The 19,912-nt window shown below is 39.8% G+C and overlaps 1 protein-coding gene across 2 annotated transcripts in view; it reads left to right on the top strand.

Moving 5' to 3' along the window:
* Window positions 1-4,955, top strand: part of Vg (transcription factor vestigial) — a 146,901-nt gene extending 141,946 nt beyond the window's left edge. For both annotated transcript variants that reach the window (XM_076787207.1, XM_076787206.1), the window contains exon 6: window positions 3,760-4,955. In XM_076787207.1, the coding sequence (XP_076643322.1) occupies window positions 3,760-3,806 (47 nt within the window). In that variant the 3' untranslated portion in view covers window positions 3,807-4,955. The remainder of the gene's footprint in view (window positions 1-3,759) is intronic.
* Window positions 4,956-19,912: the final 14,957 nt, after the last annotated feature.

Below are 19,912 nucleotides of genomic sequence, written 5' to 3'. Positions count from 1 at the left end.
AGAAATGGGTAATGGAGGTCACTTAAACCATAATTCTAAGAAAATCAAAATAAAGGGTGTGATACTTTTTACAAATTGTTCTTTGCAAAATTAAATTGCCACGCTACTCACGGGATACAAAAATAGTTAATTTTTGTAGCGGTCTGTTTACTGGAATTTACAAATTATCAAAACATAAAAGTGTAAATAAGACGCCGCAACGCTCAGCAGTTTTCGTAAGGGTGAACCATCAAACACCCTAATGTTTGCACAGTCTCGACTTGTGGGTTAAATCAATATTTTCAATCTATTTGATGCGGACCCTACATCCGTAGGGTAAATAGAGTAATGTGACGATTAAATGCCTATTGGAATCGTGTGAAAATTATAAACCTTGTGAAGAATCCATAACTGTTGTAATATTACTTGGCAGGCCCTTTCATTCCGGAAATCTTAATTTTTATCGTTATTTCTATTACTTAAATTATGCTCACAAACCGGCATTACGAATTTTTCCCAGTCCATTATTATTACAATATTATAAAACAGTACCATATAAGTTAATTTCAAACAGAAAAAAATAATTTTTCTTTTATTTGCAGAATCTCGATAGAGATTTATTTTATACTTGTGCATGTGTAATTAATAAAAGTAATGCACGAGTTTACTACGACAGGAGTCTCCAGACTCGGGAATGACAATGTTCTAGAAAAAAAGAAATATATAACAAGCAGGTTAGAAGGTCGAGGTTAGCGATGAACAACTTTTATTTATAGAAGTTAACAGTCGAAGTCGAGGCTCGGTTTCGGGTGGTGTTATTTGTTCGCTGAAACACGATTACCCCAAGTAGTGGCCCCTTCTCACGGTGTGTTCTAGCATCATTTTCCGGCTGAGCGGCTTCCTATCAAATAGTGCTTCACGTTCCCGTTGTTGCCGGTAAGATCAAATCTTTTGTGCCTCCGACCGTGTTTCTTTCAGCGTAGATGCGCCAATATGGTAACGTACGGGCGCACACGTTGCTGACTTTGAAGCAGGTAGATCCACGTGCTGGCACGTGTGCGCCGACAGATACAAACTTAATCGGCCGTGCCGTGCACCACGTGCCGTGAATTTAAGTATTCGAAAACGTCGATCTACCACTCCGGGAGAGCTGCAACTTTGAAATTGCACCGACGCGGCGCACGTTCACGGCCTGTTTAATTTAGCATCCACGTGTAATATCTGATAACCTCGCTTCGCGATTCGAATCGCGATCCATTAAACATCGACGGGTCTTTATGAGCGACAGCTATTTAATATACTGCGAAACGCATTTCTACCGTATAGAAGTCTCCAATAACCTGGAACACAAAGCGTAATGGTACTTTATAAATTTTCATTTTGATTTTGATATTCTGAAGAAATTAAAGTTTTTTAATATTCTCTAATCATTAATTTCACTGTAGAACGCATTTATTACAAAATTGAATAAATGAAATACAAAACAGTGAAAGCTTCAGAAGAATTTAACGCTAAACCTACCACGGTCAAAACGACCGGTTTTATATTTTACAATTATTGAAACTATAAAAATTCATATATGGAAAATAGTGGAATAAATTTCCTTGTCCAAGCATTTATTTTTCCACGATATTTTTCCACATAATGGAGAAGGAATGAAACGATTAGAGGAAAAGGGACGGACGTACTTAAAAGAGGGGTGCCGCGAGCGTATAAGGTGATCATGCAACGAAGAAAAATTAAAATTCAGATTCATTTTTGTCGTATTATTTCAAACATAGTGCCGGTGGTTTGTTCAGATCGTTCTGATTAAAACGAGTCGAAACACGACGTAAATCGGATTAGTTTTACAGACTCGATATTAATGACAAAAACAAGGACATATATATGATTGCTATGCACGAAGTATAAAAGTAGACCGATTCACGTCGTGTTTGGACTCGTTTTAATCGCAAGGATCCCAACAATCCATTGGTAACAAATTTGAGAATGTAAGACGCAAATGACTGAATTTCAGATTTTCTTCGTTGCACGTACATTTTTTGCGCCATCCTTTCGAAATGTCTGCGTCTATTTCGCTTTCGCTCGCTATTCTATTCTCTCGGGTCAATTTTTTGTGGGGGAGAAACGCTACCCTGTAATGCAACAGTTTAACTTTCGGATCCTGAACTTCGTAAATTTAAGCGAGCACTACCGTACTCGCGAGTAGTACTAGTAATCCGAACCGAGTACTTACAAAAATCGCGAGACGAAGTGATAGTTCATCTGACCGGTATTGCCGGGTACAACTATTTGCTGAAGACCCGCCGGATTTCCATAAACTTCTCCTTAATTACGGATGATTCTCGAGGGATGGCGTATCGCTGAAGCGCGTAGCTCGAGGACCAGGATGATCCGCACGGTCACCCTTCGGAGAGATATCAAGATCGAAGATAGTCCCGGACACAGGCGTGCAACCGTTGTAAGGAACATGAGATCTTAACTGGTCGATCTCGTGACATATTCCGTTTGTCCCCCGTCCGTTCGTCTGTCCGTCCGTCCGTCCGTCCGTCCGTCCGTTCGTTCGTTCGTTCTTTCCCTCGGCTCCGTCGGTCGCGTCGGTTTGTCCGTCCGTGTCGCTCAGCGGGTGCCATCACCAGTTCTGCACCCTCGCATCCGTCAAAACGTTGACTCTTCTTTTATTACGCGGCCGGCCGCGTTATAAATTTCGATGAACGATGAGCCGGTCGCCCGAAAGAAAAAGTCATTCCTGCCTTTCCGTATAACCAATTACTTGTCCGATACGAGAAAGTCCTGTTCACGGGGACGGCCTGTGAAATCGGTCGGGTCCAATCGATGATCGCTTAACGGCATGCGCGTGGATGTTCATGACTATTGAGTTCGGGAGCAGATGATGGCTCGTGCGAATCGAGGATACACTTAATTTCGGTCATTACTTTTTCGCTGTCGTTTGGCCAGTAGTAGGGCGGCTGTTCCAGCAGTCAGCTATTTAAACGCTGTGTTATTATTAATATACTGTTGTATCAACGTTTCATATTATGACACGAAGCTACTTCAATTGATTTCCCTTGAGGAACGTTCACTGTAGGTCAACGGCCAAAATAAGACACACCTAGGTGATTCTTTAAAAAATATTTTTATTATTAACACTGCACCTGAAGTTGAATAGTTACTGCACTTTATGATAGGTAAAATCACATTTATGCGAAATTAAGTGCTTACCCAAAGTTTACTCAATCCAATTTAACACGTTAACTTCCTTATAGGTTACACGTGGGTGACACTAATCTTTGACCAAGTGTAGAAACTCGTATTAGAATTGTTAGAATGCAAAGGGGTGAAAGTAGTGTGCTCAGTATGATAAATTTTGACTCACTAGGTTTGGTGCTATTAATGAAATTATCTGATTTTCTATAATCTGATTTTGTCGGATTATTCAGGGTTGATAGTTGGCAGTTACTGAATAAACGTTAATGTTTCTAAAAGATTCTTTGATTGCACGGTAGATACAGTGAATTCTCTATATACGTCGCCAAGACTTGGACGATAAACGTCGCGGAACTATCCCCACTACCGCGGGGTATACCCCGTGAGGGGCCCCGGACGCCGAGGAGTGTAAACATAACACGGCTCGGATATGTCTCCTGGACGATGTATGTCGCTGGCAAGACCCGTGTTGATGACATATATCGAAAATTCACAGTAGTCTATGGCGGCAGGCTTTGCCAGTTCGGAATGGAGTGCAGACTGAAAATCGGCCGACATTTTTCTTGTTCGCAGGTCTCGAGTCGCAGGTCCAGGATTCGAAAGATCTCTACTGGTTCTAGAAGCGAGTTTCGGAGTCTCGTGGGCCGGACTAGTTTCGCGGAAGCTGCGATGAACACGGGAGCTCGAAACTGCAGAGCGCAGCGTCGGCAGCAGAGGCAGCATGATCCGTCGCTCCTCGTTATGAAGCTGAACGCCATCATCGGGGTGACATGATCGGGAACGAGGAGGGTCCGCGGGAACACCGAGGAGGAACGCTGCGACAAAATGGCGATCGCGAATTACTGGGACGTACACCGGGGCAGAGAGAGAGAGAGAAAGAGAGAGAGATGAGGCGGTACTTATTTACTTACGACGACGCAAAGTGATATTAGCGTGCTAGGGTGATCTAATTCGTTGGGGGTTTTTTTGTTTCCCGGCGTGCGATCGCCAACGGGATCGACGGAGGGACTTTTGTTATGTGGCCAGAGGGACGTGCGTTGTCGCCGCGTCGCGAAATCCGTTCCCCCTGTGCCGAGCAAGTGTACATAGTGTTACCTAATTACTGTAAGGATCTACTATTAGCGTAAAACTCAGATAGTATTAGAGGTATACTTTGCGCGCACTATTACCTTCATAGTGACTGATGTCCGACCGGCAATCGAAACGAAAGAGCCTCTAGTTCGTATAGAGTGTAGGGGATTAGGCCACTGAAGGCGTGTCTAAATTTTCCAAATAATTAGAATGACGGTGGATCCGATCGATCGATCGATCGATCCTCCCGACGTCACTTGGATCGAACGATACTCGTGCCGAACGATATCCACATCCGTTTAGAGAACATAGAGAAGGAGAGTTAAGAGAGACAGAGAGGGTGGTCCATGTTCCTCGAGTAATATTATCGATTGTATAGAGTGTATTTTCTTTGATAAAGACCATTAATTAATTAAACGCGTCCCACGATAGCTAACTTATTGAACGGAGGATCGAGATCGACGCTGAAAGATCAAGGGATTAATTATTTGGTGAATTTAGCTGCAGACTTAAGGAAAAATATTTATTGACCAATGATCTTGCCATATATATATATGTATGTATATGATAAATATGCAATATATATACATATACATATACATAATACTTCTTATTATTATTATTGTATCATAACACCGGGCGCTGCAGAAATTCTGGAAACCTCTCCCAGTCAACAAATTAAAATAGTTATCACCCGATGTGTCAGAATGATTCTTTACTTACCCCCCCCCCCTTCTATACCACTCAATCATTTCCCGTGAAAGGAGAACACACACGCACCGCACATCGTCATTTCGCCTAACAGATTATTCTACCTTAAGCGCATCGTATCCATCTCATGTTATCGTCATCGTAGGTGTTAAATAAATGATGCATTAATATTACAAAGTTCTTTCGATTTTACTTTTTTTTTTAATTATTCGCTGTCCTTTTTTTTAAATATTTTTTACTATAACCTTGACAATCATAAGAGGATGCGGCTCTTCTGGACCATTTGAGGTACGTGATTCAAGTTTCAATACTGATCATTATACACATAATATTTAATACTAATCATTATACAGATTTCTATGAATGCACTGAATTAGATTTGATTTTTCTTTGCGCTTCATTTCAACGAACTAAAATTATTGTTGCATCAAAGATTTTAAGATGTACAGGTTTTAATTTTATTAATATCCTAAATACATAAATTTCTACAGTCTATTGTTTTAAATTGCTCTTACTCATTTTTGCCACAATTGCACTTTCTAATTTGTGCTTGAATCATAGGAGTGAAAAAGACGTATTTGAAAGGGTACTTCGAACACATTTTTGCAAATCTGTACAAATTGCCCTCGTCACAACAAAACTAATGTTTCTCGATTTATTTCACATTCGTCCTGACTATTACTTAGCCATGACAACCGACGACGGAACGTCATCGCGTGTTGCGAAATCTTCAGCTAAAAAATGAAGACAATTAGTCATTGTTGCAACGGAACATGCATCTGCAGCTGACTTGCATCTTGCAATCATTTCCACCGCGAGAAGCGGACAATACTCTGTCAGCGTGGGCTGCGTACACGCGCTGTTATGTTAATAATGCCGAGATTAGGAAGTTAACCACGAAACGGAACTAGAGTATGTCTGTCCGAGAAAATAGAATTTTATGCTTTTGCGGTTCGTTACGCCGTCGCTGGTTAATTACACACCGCTGGATTTAGTGGCTCCGCTCGCGCCGGAAAGTTAATCGAGCACGTAATAAGAGGAAGTAATGGGGAATTTAATCTTCTGGAATTCTACGCGAGGAACTTTCGTTTTCGTTCGAGCCCCTTAGATACGTGCAGTATGTTTGAACCGTTCGGCAATTCTGTTCAATCTAGAAACTATATTTTTCGGGTGTAGGTACTTTCTAATAACTACGGTTACAGAAAATCTAATAATTATCACATTTTTTTTTTGCGTCCCCATGCAGTCAACATCCATAATTTTAAGTAAGTCGCATTCACTGAAAATGTTGATACATAGCAATTGAATGACGTAACTGTGATCGAAACATATGAATTGGGTAATACATATTTGCTTCAAGGCAGTAGTAATATTTTAAAATATGGTATGTTAACATTAAATTGCGAAATACCTTCGACTGATATCAATTTAAAAGTATAGTGAAACCATACTTTAGTTTAGTTAGGCGGAAACGGAACAGTAATCGTTTCCGTGAAGTCAACAAAATAATTTAGTGGAACGTGACAGAACATTGCAAGAATTTCATATTTCATTATTTAAAATATAATAATAACCGTTAGGGCAGATATTTGTTCATATAACTCTGAATTTTGACTTGATATCTGTATAAATTAGAGCTCAAAACATTTCAAAATGTGAATCAAACTGTGATAAAAAATCAAAAGCAAACGTGTAAAAACATTTAATGAATTTAAAGTTACTATTATATTATTTTACTCTCAATAGCATTCTTAAGAAAAGAAATGAATGTCGATGCAGCTCCTGTAAACTGCAACAAACGCAGACAATTTTTATCTCGAATAAAACTCCGCGATAAACTAATAATCGTGCAGCGCGAAAATTCGAAGTCTACATTTAGAAGCCGATTCTTGTGTGACGCGGCGTCGGAGGAAATTAAAGGAACGCCGACGCTTAATGGTGTAAGTTATATATGAAGGAGCGCAGATGTACAAATAGAACTAATATTCCAAATAGCAATGGACGCGGTTGGAAGACATATGTTCCGATCGGCGAGCGATTTCCTTTACACGTGCGCCGAGTCGCTCCGTTTCCGACGTCGCCGACGTGTTCCAGGCTCGGGCAACGTTAACGAGACAAGAAAATGAGCAATTAACCTCATCACCTAGGGGAGACCGTCCTGGGATTCGGACGATCGTTGTTATCACGTGTAAAACACGTGTAACCTGATTTGCCGACGAATGGAAATGGACCGAACGCTGAGGTGGCGGGAAATTTTAACGAGATCCTGCGAGAATTTTTCTGGAAGAATGATGAGAAGTTCGAGGTCTAAATGAACAGAAAGAAATGAAAAATGGAGACCCTGTAATTCCGCTCCATGGATCAACAGAACTTAACAATGTTTCGAACAATGACTAACCTTGACGGTTGTACAGAAATTTACACGAAAATACAAATTTGAAAATGAAAACAGGCATCAAATAATATAAAACAGTAGTATAAAAATGATTGAATGAAAATTGACCATTTTATAACGGCGTTGCATTATTGTCAATGAATTCAAGCTATTGGAAGGCAAAATACATTTTTACTTGCTGCAGAACATTTTTATTTCGCATAAACTTTCGCTGTCGAATGATTACCCCTCAGTTGCTAAGAAATCACGTCCTCGGAGGGTGTCGCTGTAACGTTAAAAATTAATTTTAATTTCAAATTCGACTCAAGTTGATTACAAAATGGTTATCTCTTAGATATCTCATTTTCTTCAATTTTTCCCTTAAATATTCGTAATAAGCCCGCTCTCTTCTACACTGCGATGTCCTAATAAGATCAATCGTTCCCACGGAAGCGATCGCGGTGCCGGGTAGCGGGGCCGATTTAAAGTTACAATCTCGATCCGTCGCTCCAGTTGTGCGCGGTATGCGTCGATAAAGCGAAACAACAAAATCCACTTATCCTGTCGCGGACGTGGGGATCCGCGGAACGCCGGGGACCAACGGGGGTTTTCGCGGTAATTCATTCGGTCGCCGGTAATTATCCGTTTCGTAACGCGGCCGGACAGCGGGAGAGCGGTGTTGCATCTGGATGCGTCTCGGTTGCCTCATAATCTCCGATCGACGTGGATTCCAATAAACGGTAGCCGCCGCTAAATCTACCAAATAATAAAATAAATCGTCGGGGCCGTCGTGAAGGGGCCAGTGCCGATCGTCGGATAAGGGGAAAGCCGAAGATATATCGGGGGAGGGGTCCTGACAGGGGAGCCGGGAGAGATGAGCAGGAACGGAGAATGGGGAAATGGTGAGATTTATCGCGTTGACCGAGGTGTTCCATCTTGTTTTAATTACCGAGGTCGCGTTACTCGCTGCGCCGCGCCGCTTGCGCGCCTACTGCCTCTTGGTGCCTGGTTTCGGTTCGTCTTCTCTTTTCCAGAGAACAAGGGAGACATTAAAGGTCAAATTTGAATGCGGTTCCCCTCCGACGATGGGAAGCCCTTCTGTCCGGACCAACACCGATTTCCACTGGTTCGTGGATGTTATCGCTTTGTTTTTTATTGGCTGAGCTCGCGCGTGTCCAGACAATGCGTCCTTAATTATGGTAGCTGCAATCGGTATGTTCACCGATGGGAGATTCGGTGAACACAAGACCGCCCGAGGCGAAGCTCCGACGATAATTCGTTTACTTATAAAGTTTCTGGTAATTAGAATGCAAAATGCGATCGAACTGACTGTCCAAAGTTTCATATTACTTCAATAACATCTGTAAATTAATCCGTGAAATTCTGAATTCATTATTCATTGCGCTGTTTCTTAGTATGCGGATGTTACAAGCATTATTACAGTCATTTTGTAAACACATTTATTTTGCTGAATATGTAAAGTTTAGTAACAAGTTATGAATTATAACGGACACAATTCGTAAAATATTTTTAAATCTTTCTTCCTGTACGTCCCTATCGTGCAACTCTAATATAATTGTTGTTGTTAATGTAGAACCGCATAATTTAAATACTTGTGCTCAACTCGTCACAACTGTGGTGGAAAAGTAGCAATTAAAGACTCTGAAGGTAGAGTAGTAGAGAAACATAAATGATAGCTTTACGCTATAAAACAAGTTATAACCAGACTGCGGATGTTTATGCAATTTTCAATTTTCGTCAGCAAATTTTAGGAAGCGGAAACAAAATCTAATGTTCAGCGGTGTAGTGAGCTTTGTGGAATTGAAATAAACAAAAATCGTACTAAATCCTGCGGAGTTTTATATTATAGTATTTTTTTCAAAATTTTCAGAAGCCATAAATGTATAGAGATCAGCAGTTCAGTTACAACAGTTTGAACGTCACAGACGAGAATTTTCGACAGAAATGTTCCTACAACTGTGGACGCCACAGTGTATTCTAATTTTACAAAATTTCCGGTACCATAAAAATTACCAGGAGCCATAAATGTATAGAGAGCAGCAGTTCAGTTACAACAGCTTGAAGGTCACAGACGAGAATTTTCGACAGAAATGTTCCTACAGTTGTGGACGCCACAGTGTATTCTTATTTTACACAATTTCCGATACCATAAAAATTACCAGGAGCCATAAATGTATAAAGATCAGCAGTTCAGTTACAACAGCTTGAAGGTCACAGACGAGAATTTTCGACAGAAATGTTCCTACAATTGTGGACGCCACACACAGTGTGTATTCTTATTTTACAAAATTTCCGGTACCATAAAAATTACCAGGACCGTTTCGGGAACAAGTATGAATAAATTGAGTATCGGTAGGAATAATTTCACGAACCTTTTTACGGTGGAATAGAGATATCGTAGCAGATGCAGCTTCCGATGACATCTCTCACGAAATCAGACGGCGGAGGTCGGCTGCACGTGTCTCGTTATAGGCTTCACACTTTTTTCTAATATTCTCATGCGTGCATCAACGATACGATATTTTTCTTCTTGTTGGCTTCGGTCGAAACGGAGCGAAGTCCCATAGGAAGTCCTGTGGGCCGCCAGTATCCGATGGTTGAACCGGCGCGGGGCGCATTCCACGGGTGCAAACGCTAGTTCCAGGCCACGAACTGCATTTCGTCAGGCGAATGCAGATAGACCATCGCTCCGCGTACATAAATCAGTCTGTTCCGTTTCTTCTGTCGCGCGTATGATTTGTGTGTTTTGTTACGCAATCGTGCATATGCTGGCTAGACATGGAAAAACCTCGAGCAGGAAACCACGTGAGGGCCACGTGAAGCAGAGTTTCGAGACTGTGTGCGGGTACAACGGACTTCCTGGATCTCTTTTTTTTTTGGAAATACTTTTACGAGAGAATTCGTTTCGGCGAGTTTTATAGAACGGAGGTTTCAATCTCTTTGGAAAGCGGCGCAACTTTTGGTAAATTGAATCAACTGACCAGGTGAACACGATGACTAATTCGGGGAAGTTGGTGCGTTTATCGCATACATTACTCAATGTAAAATAAAATGAAAATTGTCACAAAATTATAAAATTACCTCATTCGATATTACCATTTGTTTTTATTTAAACGAACCTAGACATTTATAAGTAAGTGTGTGTGAGTGCACAGGCTTACAATAAGTTTGTAAAAATAATGATTAAATTTAATTATTGTACACAAATATGCAAGCAGGCTACAAAGCTAGGTTATTATTATTGAAGGGTAGTTGTAATCTTATTTCTTGCAAGTTTTTGATTAGTTTTGCTCTTTTGAATCTCGTGACGTTTGCATTGGCGTAGTGTATGATTTATGTGTTTGAATTTAGGATCACTTGTGATATTTATGCGAATAAGAGGGACAACCAAATTGTAGTGCTTGCTAGTACAGTTTTATTTTATTAATACTAGTCTGATTTTATACACGCTGTTATTTAACACTACAACTACGAAGCACTAAATACAACTGATGTATAATGCTTTATAGTAATGACAAGATCACTTTTATTCAGATTTCATCCAATATGAAAATTCATTCGACAATTTTTGATGAAAACATAAAATCATAGAACAGAACATAGCACAATATTCAGCGAGGTCCATGACTATCGTTTTTGCTAAAATTGTTTTAATATTTCATGGAGGTTGCATTTAATAAAACATTTTAACGATGGAGATAGACAACGAAACAAACGGTGGCAGGGAACGTGTTAAATGCAGAGAATATTTCACAAAAAATGTGAAACACGTACAAAGAAATTCCGATGATTTCCTGAACGATTGAAAATTATACAGGTAAAATTGATTTCGTTTCGTTGATTGAAAATACGAAATGCTGATCGGCACGAATGTAACGGTGAACATGTGTAAAGAGTTTCATGAAATTTTATGCTGTAAAAGTCTTTTTCCAAATATATGAAAAATCTGCACCTGATTTTTTTCTTCTATGAATTATCTGTAAGTTCAGAAAGTGACGAAAACTGAATACCAACGAACTATAAGTCGAATACTTCTAAAAAAAAATTTTTTAAACATATAAATTGCACAGTAAATTAAAAATTAAAAAGTCTGAACGAATATGTCCTTGTTACTCTGATTTAATGTAGAATAGTTTTAACTTTTAATTTAGTGTTGAAAATTGATTATTATTTTCATCAACGCTCGAAGGTTCTAATTCGATGTAATGATTTCGAGCAGCAAAGATTCTCCATAACGGTGATAAATAGGAAAACGATGCAACGAAGCCGAGGTTAGTAAAGTAAAATTAATATTCATATTCACGGTTGGATCATTTGTTCCCCTGGTGCAATATCAATAACCCGACCCCACTAGTATGCCCCTTGCAGGGGTGCCACTCGCGAGTAGGGGACGTACTCGGTATTTAATTACCGCGAATCGAGGGGTGATCCACGTACAAGTGTATGGTGGTTTCGTTATAAATTGTTTAACGTTTTCCTAGAATAATGAAGTGCTTTCCGAAGAGATGTTTCGTCTCGTGCTTCGCATTTTACAATTATTGGAATCAATGTGCATTTCAGTGTGTTGTAAAATTAATCGAATCCAGTAATAATCTAATGTAACAATGTAATCTAATATCATATTGAATGAAAATTAATTAAGTGAAATATGCAGTTTATTACAATACACAATTTAATATAAAATGTATGAAAACGACCACCTCGTGGAACGATATGTAAATGCAATCACGAGTGTCACTAATGCTAATGCAATGATAAACAACGAAAAACTATTTTCTTATACATTACAAGATTTGGGTGAACATGTCAGAAATATCTTTGCATATTTTTTGTGAGGTCAAACACAGAGAACCATTATTACAATTACTGTTAGCCTTCTGCATGGATGTAGAAAATAAAGGTGAATTAGCATTTTAAAGTTTGAAATGAAACTAGTATTTCACCTTTCAAAAATATGAAAAAATTACATTTCGTAAGAGATAATCTGATGTTTAGCAACTTTGTTACCGCGAGAACGTTAACATTACATTACCGTTTGTTGATTAGGAAATGATAAAGTTTAACGAAGCCGTGCCATCGATCAAAATATTTCGATAATGAAAGTTTCCTCGAATGGACAAGTTTAAGTCTAGCTATGCAATATTACTCGCTAGGCTACAAGATCTCTTGTTATCGCAACGGCATAACTCCGGCATCGAGACGCCGCGCCGCCGAACAGTGAATATCAGATGGATAAGGCTCGAGGTAGATCGAATCGATCGGAGGGATCCAAAAGTCTCGTGTGGAGCTCGATCAAATCGAATCGCCACGGTCTCGATGACATAGTGACGCCGTGCTCGACAAAGACCGAAAAAACGTCTAGGAATGCCGACGAGCATATTTCGACTGTGTCACCTGAGAGAGATGCCTACCGCTTTCTATTTCTTTTCTTTTCGTCGGCTCCTTTCTGTGATCGTCGTGCATCCATTGCGACTTGTCCCAATAAAACCAGAAATATCAGATCACGGATCAGTTAAATAATAATATTAATAGTAAGTAATATAAAATAACAACGTTAATATTAATAGTAAATATTAATAATAATATTAATAATAATATTAATACTAAATAATACATTGATATTAATAGTAAATATTAATAATAATATTAATAATAATATTAATACTAAATAATACATTAATATTAATAGTAAATATTAATAATAATATTAATACTAAATAATACATTAATATTAATAGTAAATATTAATAATAATATTAATACTAAATAATACATTAATACTAATAGTAAATAATACATTAATAGTTAAATAATAATATTAATATGATTAATCGCAGAATTATTTCACTTTTAGAATTATTATGAAACTGTTTACTAAACACAACACTTCGATACTCTTGGAACTATACTATCGGAATATTCCAATACTACTGTATTTTATTTAATAATGTACTTTAACAATACCGTTCGACATTCACGATACTGTACATCTTAAGCGTTTCTCTTGATTGTTAAACAATGACATAGGATTTAAAAATTATTTTAGGTGTTAAAACAACAGTAACAATCGTAATAAGCGATGATTTTGATAATACTCTTGAGTCTCGGTTGTTCGAATTAATCAGGGGAACATGGATGTTCGGATAATAGAATAATTCATTTTTTTCTTACTTCTTTGTGAAGTAGATTCAGTGCTGAACTATTGTATGTCACTTATAACATATTTGTGACATTTTTCTGATTGAAATCACACCAAACACAATTTAATTCAATTATTAGAAAATACACTACGAAAATGAGAAATTGCATAGTCTAGTGGCAAGACCGAAAATCTGCAACTTTTACCCTCACGCATCTTAAAATGTGTATTAAAATGAAATTAATTAATTAAACGGATTAAATTAAATGAATGAAACGCGTTCATTAAAATTGCATTACAAGCTCGGACGAAAAAACGTTTAAAAGATGTTCTCCGTAATTTCGACCAACAGCAATCTCCCGAAAATGTTGTTCACCGGTCACTCGGTAAGCTAAATTATTCCTAATCGAAAAATCTCAAGTGAAACTCATGCGATACTTAAATTCGATGGAATACTTTTTGCCTCGAGTTGCGTAACGTTAATTTGAAAATATGCAACCGAACGTCCTCGGACACAAGCGTTCAATGTTCCCCGGTATTTCGAGGGTCTCGTAACAATGATTCACAGTTACAACCGATCCCGACGCGACGATTGGTTCCACTCTGTTTCGAAAGACAATTTACCCCATGCTTCTTTCGCCACCCATCGTAGACGTTCTCCGGACATCGTCTACCTGTAGGAACACTCTCGGGGCTCGGCCTCGCCACGGTATTGGAGGCATCTCTGCCCTTGTGTTCCCACGGGCTCGAACCTTTGACGTACGATGTCTCGGGTACGCGGTACACGACATCCACCTTCCCGATATCGTAGTCCGCCCCTCCGTGTCTTCACCTCTTTTTTCTTTCACCTTTTCTCTTTTCTTTTTATTTCTTTTCGTTCGTTCGTTCGTTTTCCTCTTTTTGCTTTCATCACGACCCTCCGGGCGTCCTCTTTTTGTTCGCATGCTCTGTCGCAGAAAACCGGTAGCCGGGCCCGGGAGCTTTTGAGGGAACCGCGACTTCCGGATCGTCGATCGTCGTTCGGCGAACGGAGGGCCGGCCGGCGCGGCGGTTTTTTAAATGGAAAGAATCGTCGGACAATATTGGCCGCTCTAGATTCGAGAGCTGATACCAACCTGTTCGTATCAGTCGCTACTGCGCTTTAACATTTGTTGACACGCTGCGATATCCTGGGAATGTACAATGCACGCCGGACAAACAGGTTGTGCGCGTCGCGTCGCGTCGCGTCGGCGCTCATGTGCAGCTGTATATGCGTGAAATCTTGATTGACGCTGGCTCTTATTGGTAGCAATGCGCATGTGTGCTACGGATAATTATACTTGTTCAATAATGACTGTCGATCTCGAGCTACTTGGGAGAACTGTGTTTCGCTGTTCGGTTCGGATAATCGAGGTTGCATTGTAGTTTTAGTAAGTCGAAAGTATGCGATACGCCACAATTCTGTTAAACCTTTCTGTCGCTTCAAAATGCAATTGCTCCTTTCTGTCACAAATGCGTAGAATAAGTAGACAACGGATTTCATGCATTTATGACAAAAATCAGTAGATCAAGTGCTTAATAATGAAAATATTTAAAGAATTTAAAAATGCGATTGTACTGTTTTTAACTGTGTCAAATTACTTATACGTATATCTTAAATATTCTAACAGTACACCTGACACTAGATGGTAACCGTCTAAAATTTCGATACTTTTATTAAATTATAATACTTTGCTTTTAAATGATACATTTGAAATTTTGAAATGGAAATTAAATTTGGCAAGTAACGTGAAAGTAATTAAACATATTCTGATATACAAAATGGAAGAAAAGTATATGATCAGTATAGCAAAAAATTTATTTGTGCGGCACAGCATGCACGAGCAGAATCTCGAACAGTGCCGGGGCAGTTATTGCTAATAATGCAGTGGCCATAATTCACCGTCAATGGCATTCGTAATTTGTTTATTTGTGAATAGCCGGAACGCATCAGAATAACGATTAAGTGGGCGCATTGGGAGCACGTGTTCGATCTGCCAGGACCCCTACTAGTTTTCGAGTCACGTCTCATTTACGCTGTTCAATGTATCGACGAGGGTGCGCCGAGGCATTAAAACCCGCCACCCGAATAAGGGCAGGTGCATCATGATTCGTGAAAATCACGGTCACGGTCCGCACCCGGTTACGACTTTAAAGCAGCCGTTTTTACGACAATTCGCGTAATGCGTTGTCTTGTATCTTAATTCTGCTGGACACTTTTGCAATGCCTCTCAGAGAATGCTAAACGGATTGGCAATTCGTACCCCATAACTAGACTGCGGATAGCAATGCAAAATATTGTCCGCAATTAATTTTCTATATCGGTTTCCAAGCTAAAACTTCTGAAAGAATTCATAGATGTGCAATTCTAATAGCTAAAATATGCCAGATTTTTTTCAGAATTTTCAGTTGAAAAGGATAGGAGATATTACGGAAAAACTTGATTTTCTTTGTCACCCCATTACTAACCCCCACGTCTACAGGGTTGAATATTGACACAAAGTACAGTGAATTCTCTATATATGTCATGAATACCTCTCGAAGCCTCTTCGTGGCCCCTCACGGGGTATACACCGCGGTAGTGGGGATAATTCCGCGACGTTTATAGAGAAATCACTGTATTTTCTTTGGGGGGCACTTTTGACCTTCTCATCCGGCTACATCCTTTCCTTGTTCCTTTGGTAGTTTTAATAAGTTTAACATAATCTATTGACATTCTAAATTTTTTAAAATTCTTTCACTGTTTCGAATTTCTCTTAGAAACCATCATGTGCTACAGTAAGAATATTTGCTTTTGATCAGATTTCGAGCTACACGGATGTTGCGAAGCCAAGTGGACTCGCGTCAGGGCACACGGTGGCAGGCAGGTCGTAACGGAAAGAAATGACAGGCATACCTGGCCGCGTAGTCACATATCGAGAGACGGAAGTAGCAAATGGTATCGTCGTGAAATAATTGCGATAGATATCGCGTGATCAACGGGGCCGCCTAAGTTGGACGAGGCTGACAATACGCCAATAGAATAAGGCGGAGCTGAGCGCTTGCCGCGAGGAACGTGTCTATTCAAGCAGAGGTTGGCCTTTCCTCTTTCTCTCGCCGTGCGCCAAGGAGCCGGCAAGCGTCCGTGGAATGTCTTCATTAAAATACCCGAGCTCATCATTTATGCAGAGCAAAAACACAACGAGGTGAGCTTCGAACGAGATCGCCGTTCTCGACGCGATCCGTGCCCACTAGTTCGCTAACTCGCTCGCTCGATCGTTCCCCGCTCGCTTCCTCGGCCTAGCGTTCAGTTTTTAATTTCCGCATTGTTTTCTAGCAAGGTGTTCCGGGATTTACCAGCGTCCCAAGAACGTGGCTCGAGTTCCGGGCGTGAAAATTCGCGCTAAACGATCATTGATTAATCGGGGAAACAGCATGGCGCCTCCACGTTGCTCAACTCGAGGATCAAGCTGTGAAATGTTGTCAAATTAATTTGGCACATGATCCGGTAAACGTGAGTGATCGCGAGGAATTTATCTCCTTATTCCTGTCAGAAATCCGAACAATAAATAGCGAATAAAAATTTGAACATATATAAATTCTTTCGTCTCCTGGAAACCCAATTTATTATCATTATATAACCATTTCATTATTCCTAACTATAAAGTCACAATTTTGTACATTAATACAAATTGATATCATTAGGGGGACCCATAAGTAATCACTTATTTTGAAATCTGAAACAAACTTTGTAGTAAATTCAGGTTCTTATTTCTTAATTTATTTTATAACCTCCATAATTATCAAGGACAGTTTGCCATCTTTCCTGCAAATTTTCAATCCCACTCTTGTAGAAATCCAAAATAATCGATTACTTATGGGTACCCCTAATAATATAATATACTTCCTGATGATACGAGAAGAAATGTATTAAATTTAACTGAAAATATGCTTTCCTTATATTTATTTTTAAATTTTACGCATTTTTGACAAAAATGGGTAGGAGTAAATTAAAACAGTGAAATCTGTCACACATATTAAGAAAGTAAAGGGTTAGTCTGCATAAAAATCCGTGGTTCGTTCATAATTTTTATTTTGCAAACGAAGAATGTCGATTCTGTCCCCGTAAAGCAGTTACGTTTCTTCGTTCCTTTAAATCGCTTCATTCGCCGGCCACGTAAATGAAGATACATTAAATCTCATGAATACGCGCCGCAACACCTCGCGAATTCCTGTGTCGTTTATTATTTTAAAAACTTGTATTCCGAAATGAACAAGCATTTCTTTTTACGGAGAACCGGCGAAATAAGAGTAAGTTTTATGTGATCCGAAAGCAATCGTTGGTCCCCGGGACTCCTTTTCGCATTCCTAATTAAGTAGAAAGTTACAGGTATGACATTTTGTAAGCTTGTCGCGTTTGTCATCGCAGCATCAATCATGAGGACCAAATTCCGATGTCTTGTGCGCGGAATCGATATTGTAAATCGGGAGTATCAGGGTGGCATAATTTTAACGTTCATCGATAGAGTCCATTTTGAATGTATCGTTTAAAGACATAAGTCTTTAATAATAAGTCTCAATAATGCTATGATTTTCAAATATTAGTTTGCTCTGAAAGTTTATTTCGTAATGTACACGTTAATTAGACAACACGAGCACACACAAACAGCGTGATCATCTTTTCCTTAATGTTTTATTATTTCTTCAGCTTTCTCTTAAATCATTTTTAACAGTTTAAGAAACTATCCTGGACTCGCATTGTACAGGTTGTACCAAAATTGTGTGTAAACACAGCCGGAGACAGTGCCGTTGGATCGGTGGAGATCTGTTTGAAAAATTACGCGCGAGATTGTCCTTGACCGGTCAAGGTCAAACTTCAAGGTCAAACTTTTTATTGTCGCATCGTAATCTATTCATCGAGAGGACAAAAAGTCTGAAGGAAGCCAAGTGTCTCAAGTCAACCGTACTCTTAAAAAACGGCCACATGTAGAGAATAGAATTAAAATGACAACTCTGTATACAGAGAAAAGAAGTTGCCAGTTCAGTGTAATAATCGTTATTTATTTAATTAAACCAAAGCGCAAGAAGTTATAAATTACTGTAGCATCATTTTACTGTTAAGTGGTCATTTATTGGTACAGTCACCCTGCGTCCGGTACCATTCAACGAACAACCACCGAAATAATTTTTAAAGCGTAATCCACGTCATTTCGGCGTAACAGCCCTTTCACTGGTCCACTCATAAACGCCTAAACAGTCCCCCCCCCCCGACGTATCCCCCGTTCGTCAGAAGAATCCGATGACCTTCATCTCCGTGCAGACCCCACGCAAGTTGGCCAACGCTCTCCCACGAGATGAATTTATGAGCAGGGAAATAGAGAGACAACCGTGGTCCCAGCCTAAGGCGGGATCCCGGGGTGGATGGTGTGTACCTGTTGTGTCGTTACATAAGGAAACGGCGCGTATATGCGGCGCGAAGCTCGTGTATGCGGCATCCGAGGGAGCCTCATAGTCGTAGATAAACGGCTAGATAATGCGCCACGCTGACAGAAAGTCTCCCCGAAGCTACCTGCTCCGCGGGATGCCTCGTGTGTCGCGGGACAGATCATCGTCCCTGGACCCGATCACTGTCCCTTCCAAAACCGGAATCATCGATGAATTAGCCAGCATGATTCGGAGGAAAAAATTATTTTACGATTACGTTAGAATTTTCGTTGAGTTGCATATGTCCTTTTTAACCCCTCATAACCGCATACCCTGGTACTTATTTCAAGTTTTGAAACAAAAATCCTGATAAAATGTATCTTTAACACACAAGGTGTTGCGGAGCACTTGAAGCGACTGATAAAAATAACAAGAGTAGGAGCAACTTAAAGCAGTAGACAAATTAACAAAATTTAAGAACATTAACGTACTAGGCTCAGCTTATTAAAATTATGAAAAGAAGAATGAAGCTTCTATTTCTTGCAAACAATTTTTATTTCGCACGAAGATCCACAGTCCAGTAATCAGCAACTCCAATGTCCCGTTTGAGAGGACACGGTGATCTAAATAAATGCATTGACTAAATAAAGACACTGACCGATAAACAGACCAGTCGCGAAGAATGAATAAACAAATGAATTCAAGTTGCCGACAGGTGTGCCGAAGAAGTCTCCGATCGCAAGGGCTTAAGACAAAAATGAATTTCTAACGATGGCCCACGCTGACAGAAAGTCTCCCCGAAGCTACCTGCTCCGCGGGATGCCTCGTGGGTCGCGGGACAGATCGCCCCCGATCGCTGCCCCCCCCCTCCTACCCCATCCGAAGCAGGAATCATCGGTGAATTAGGGAGCATGATTCGAGCATTCCATCGTGTCGCGATCCTCGACATAGCTGCCGACTTGTGGTTATAGATTTTCAACCCGAGTCCG

This window comes from Halictus rubicundus, chromosome 4, assembly GCF_050948215.1.
Source record: "Halictus rubicundus isolate RS-2024b chromosome 4, iyHalRubi1_principal, whole genome shotgun sequence".
Classification (NCBI taxonomy): Eukaryota; Metazoa; Arthropoda; class Insecta; order Hymenoptera; family Halictidae; genus Halictus; species Halictus rubicundus.
The sequence above is the reverse complement of the archived record's forward strand: the minus strand, read 5'-3'. Positions and strand labels throughout refer to the sequence as shown.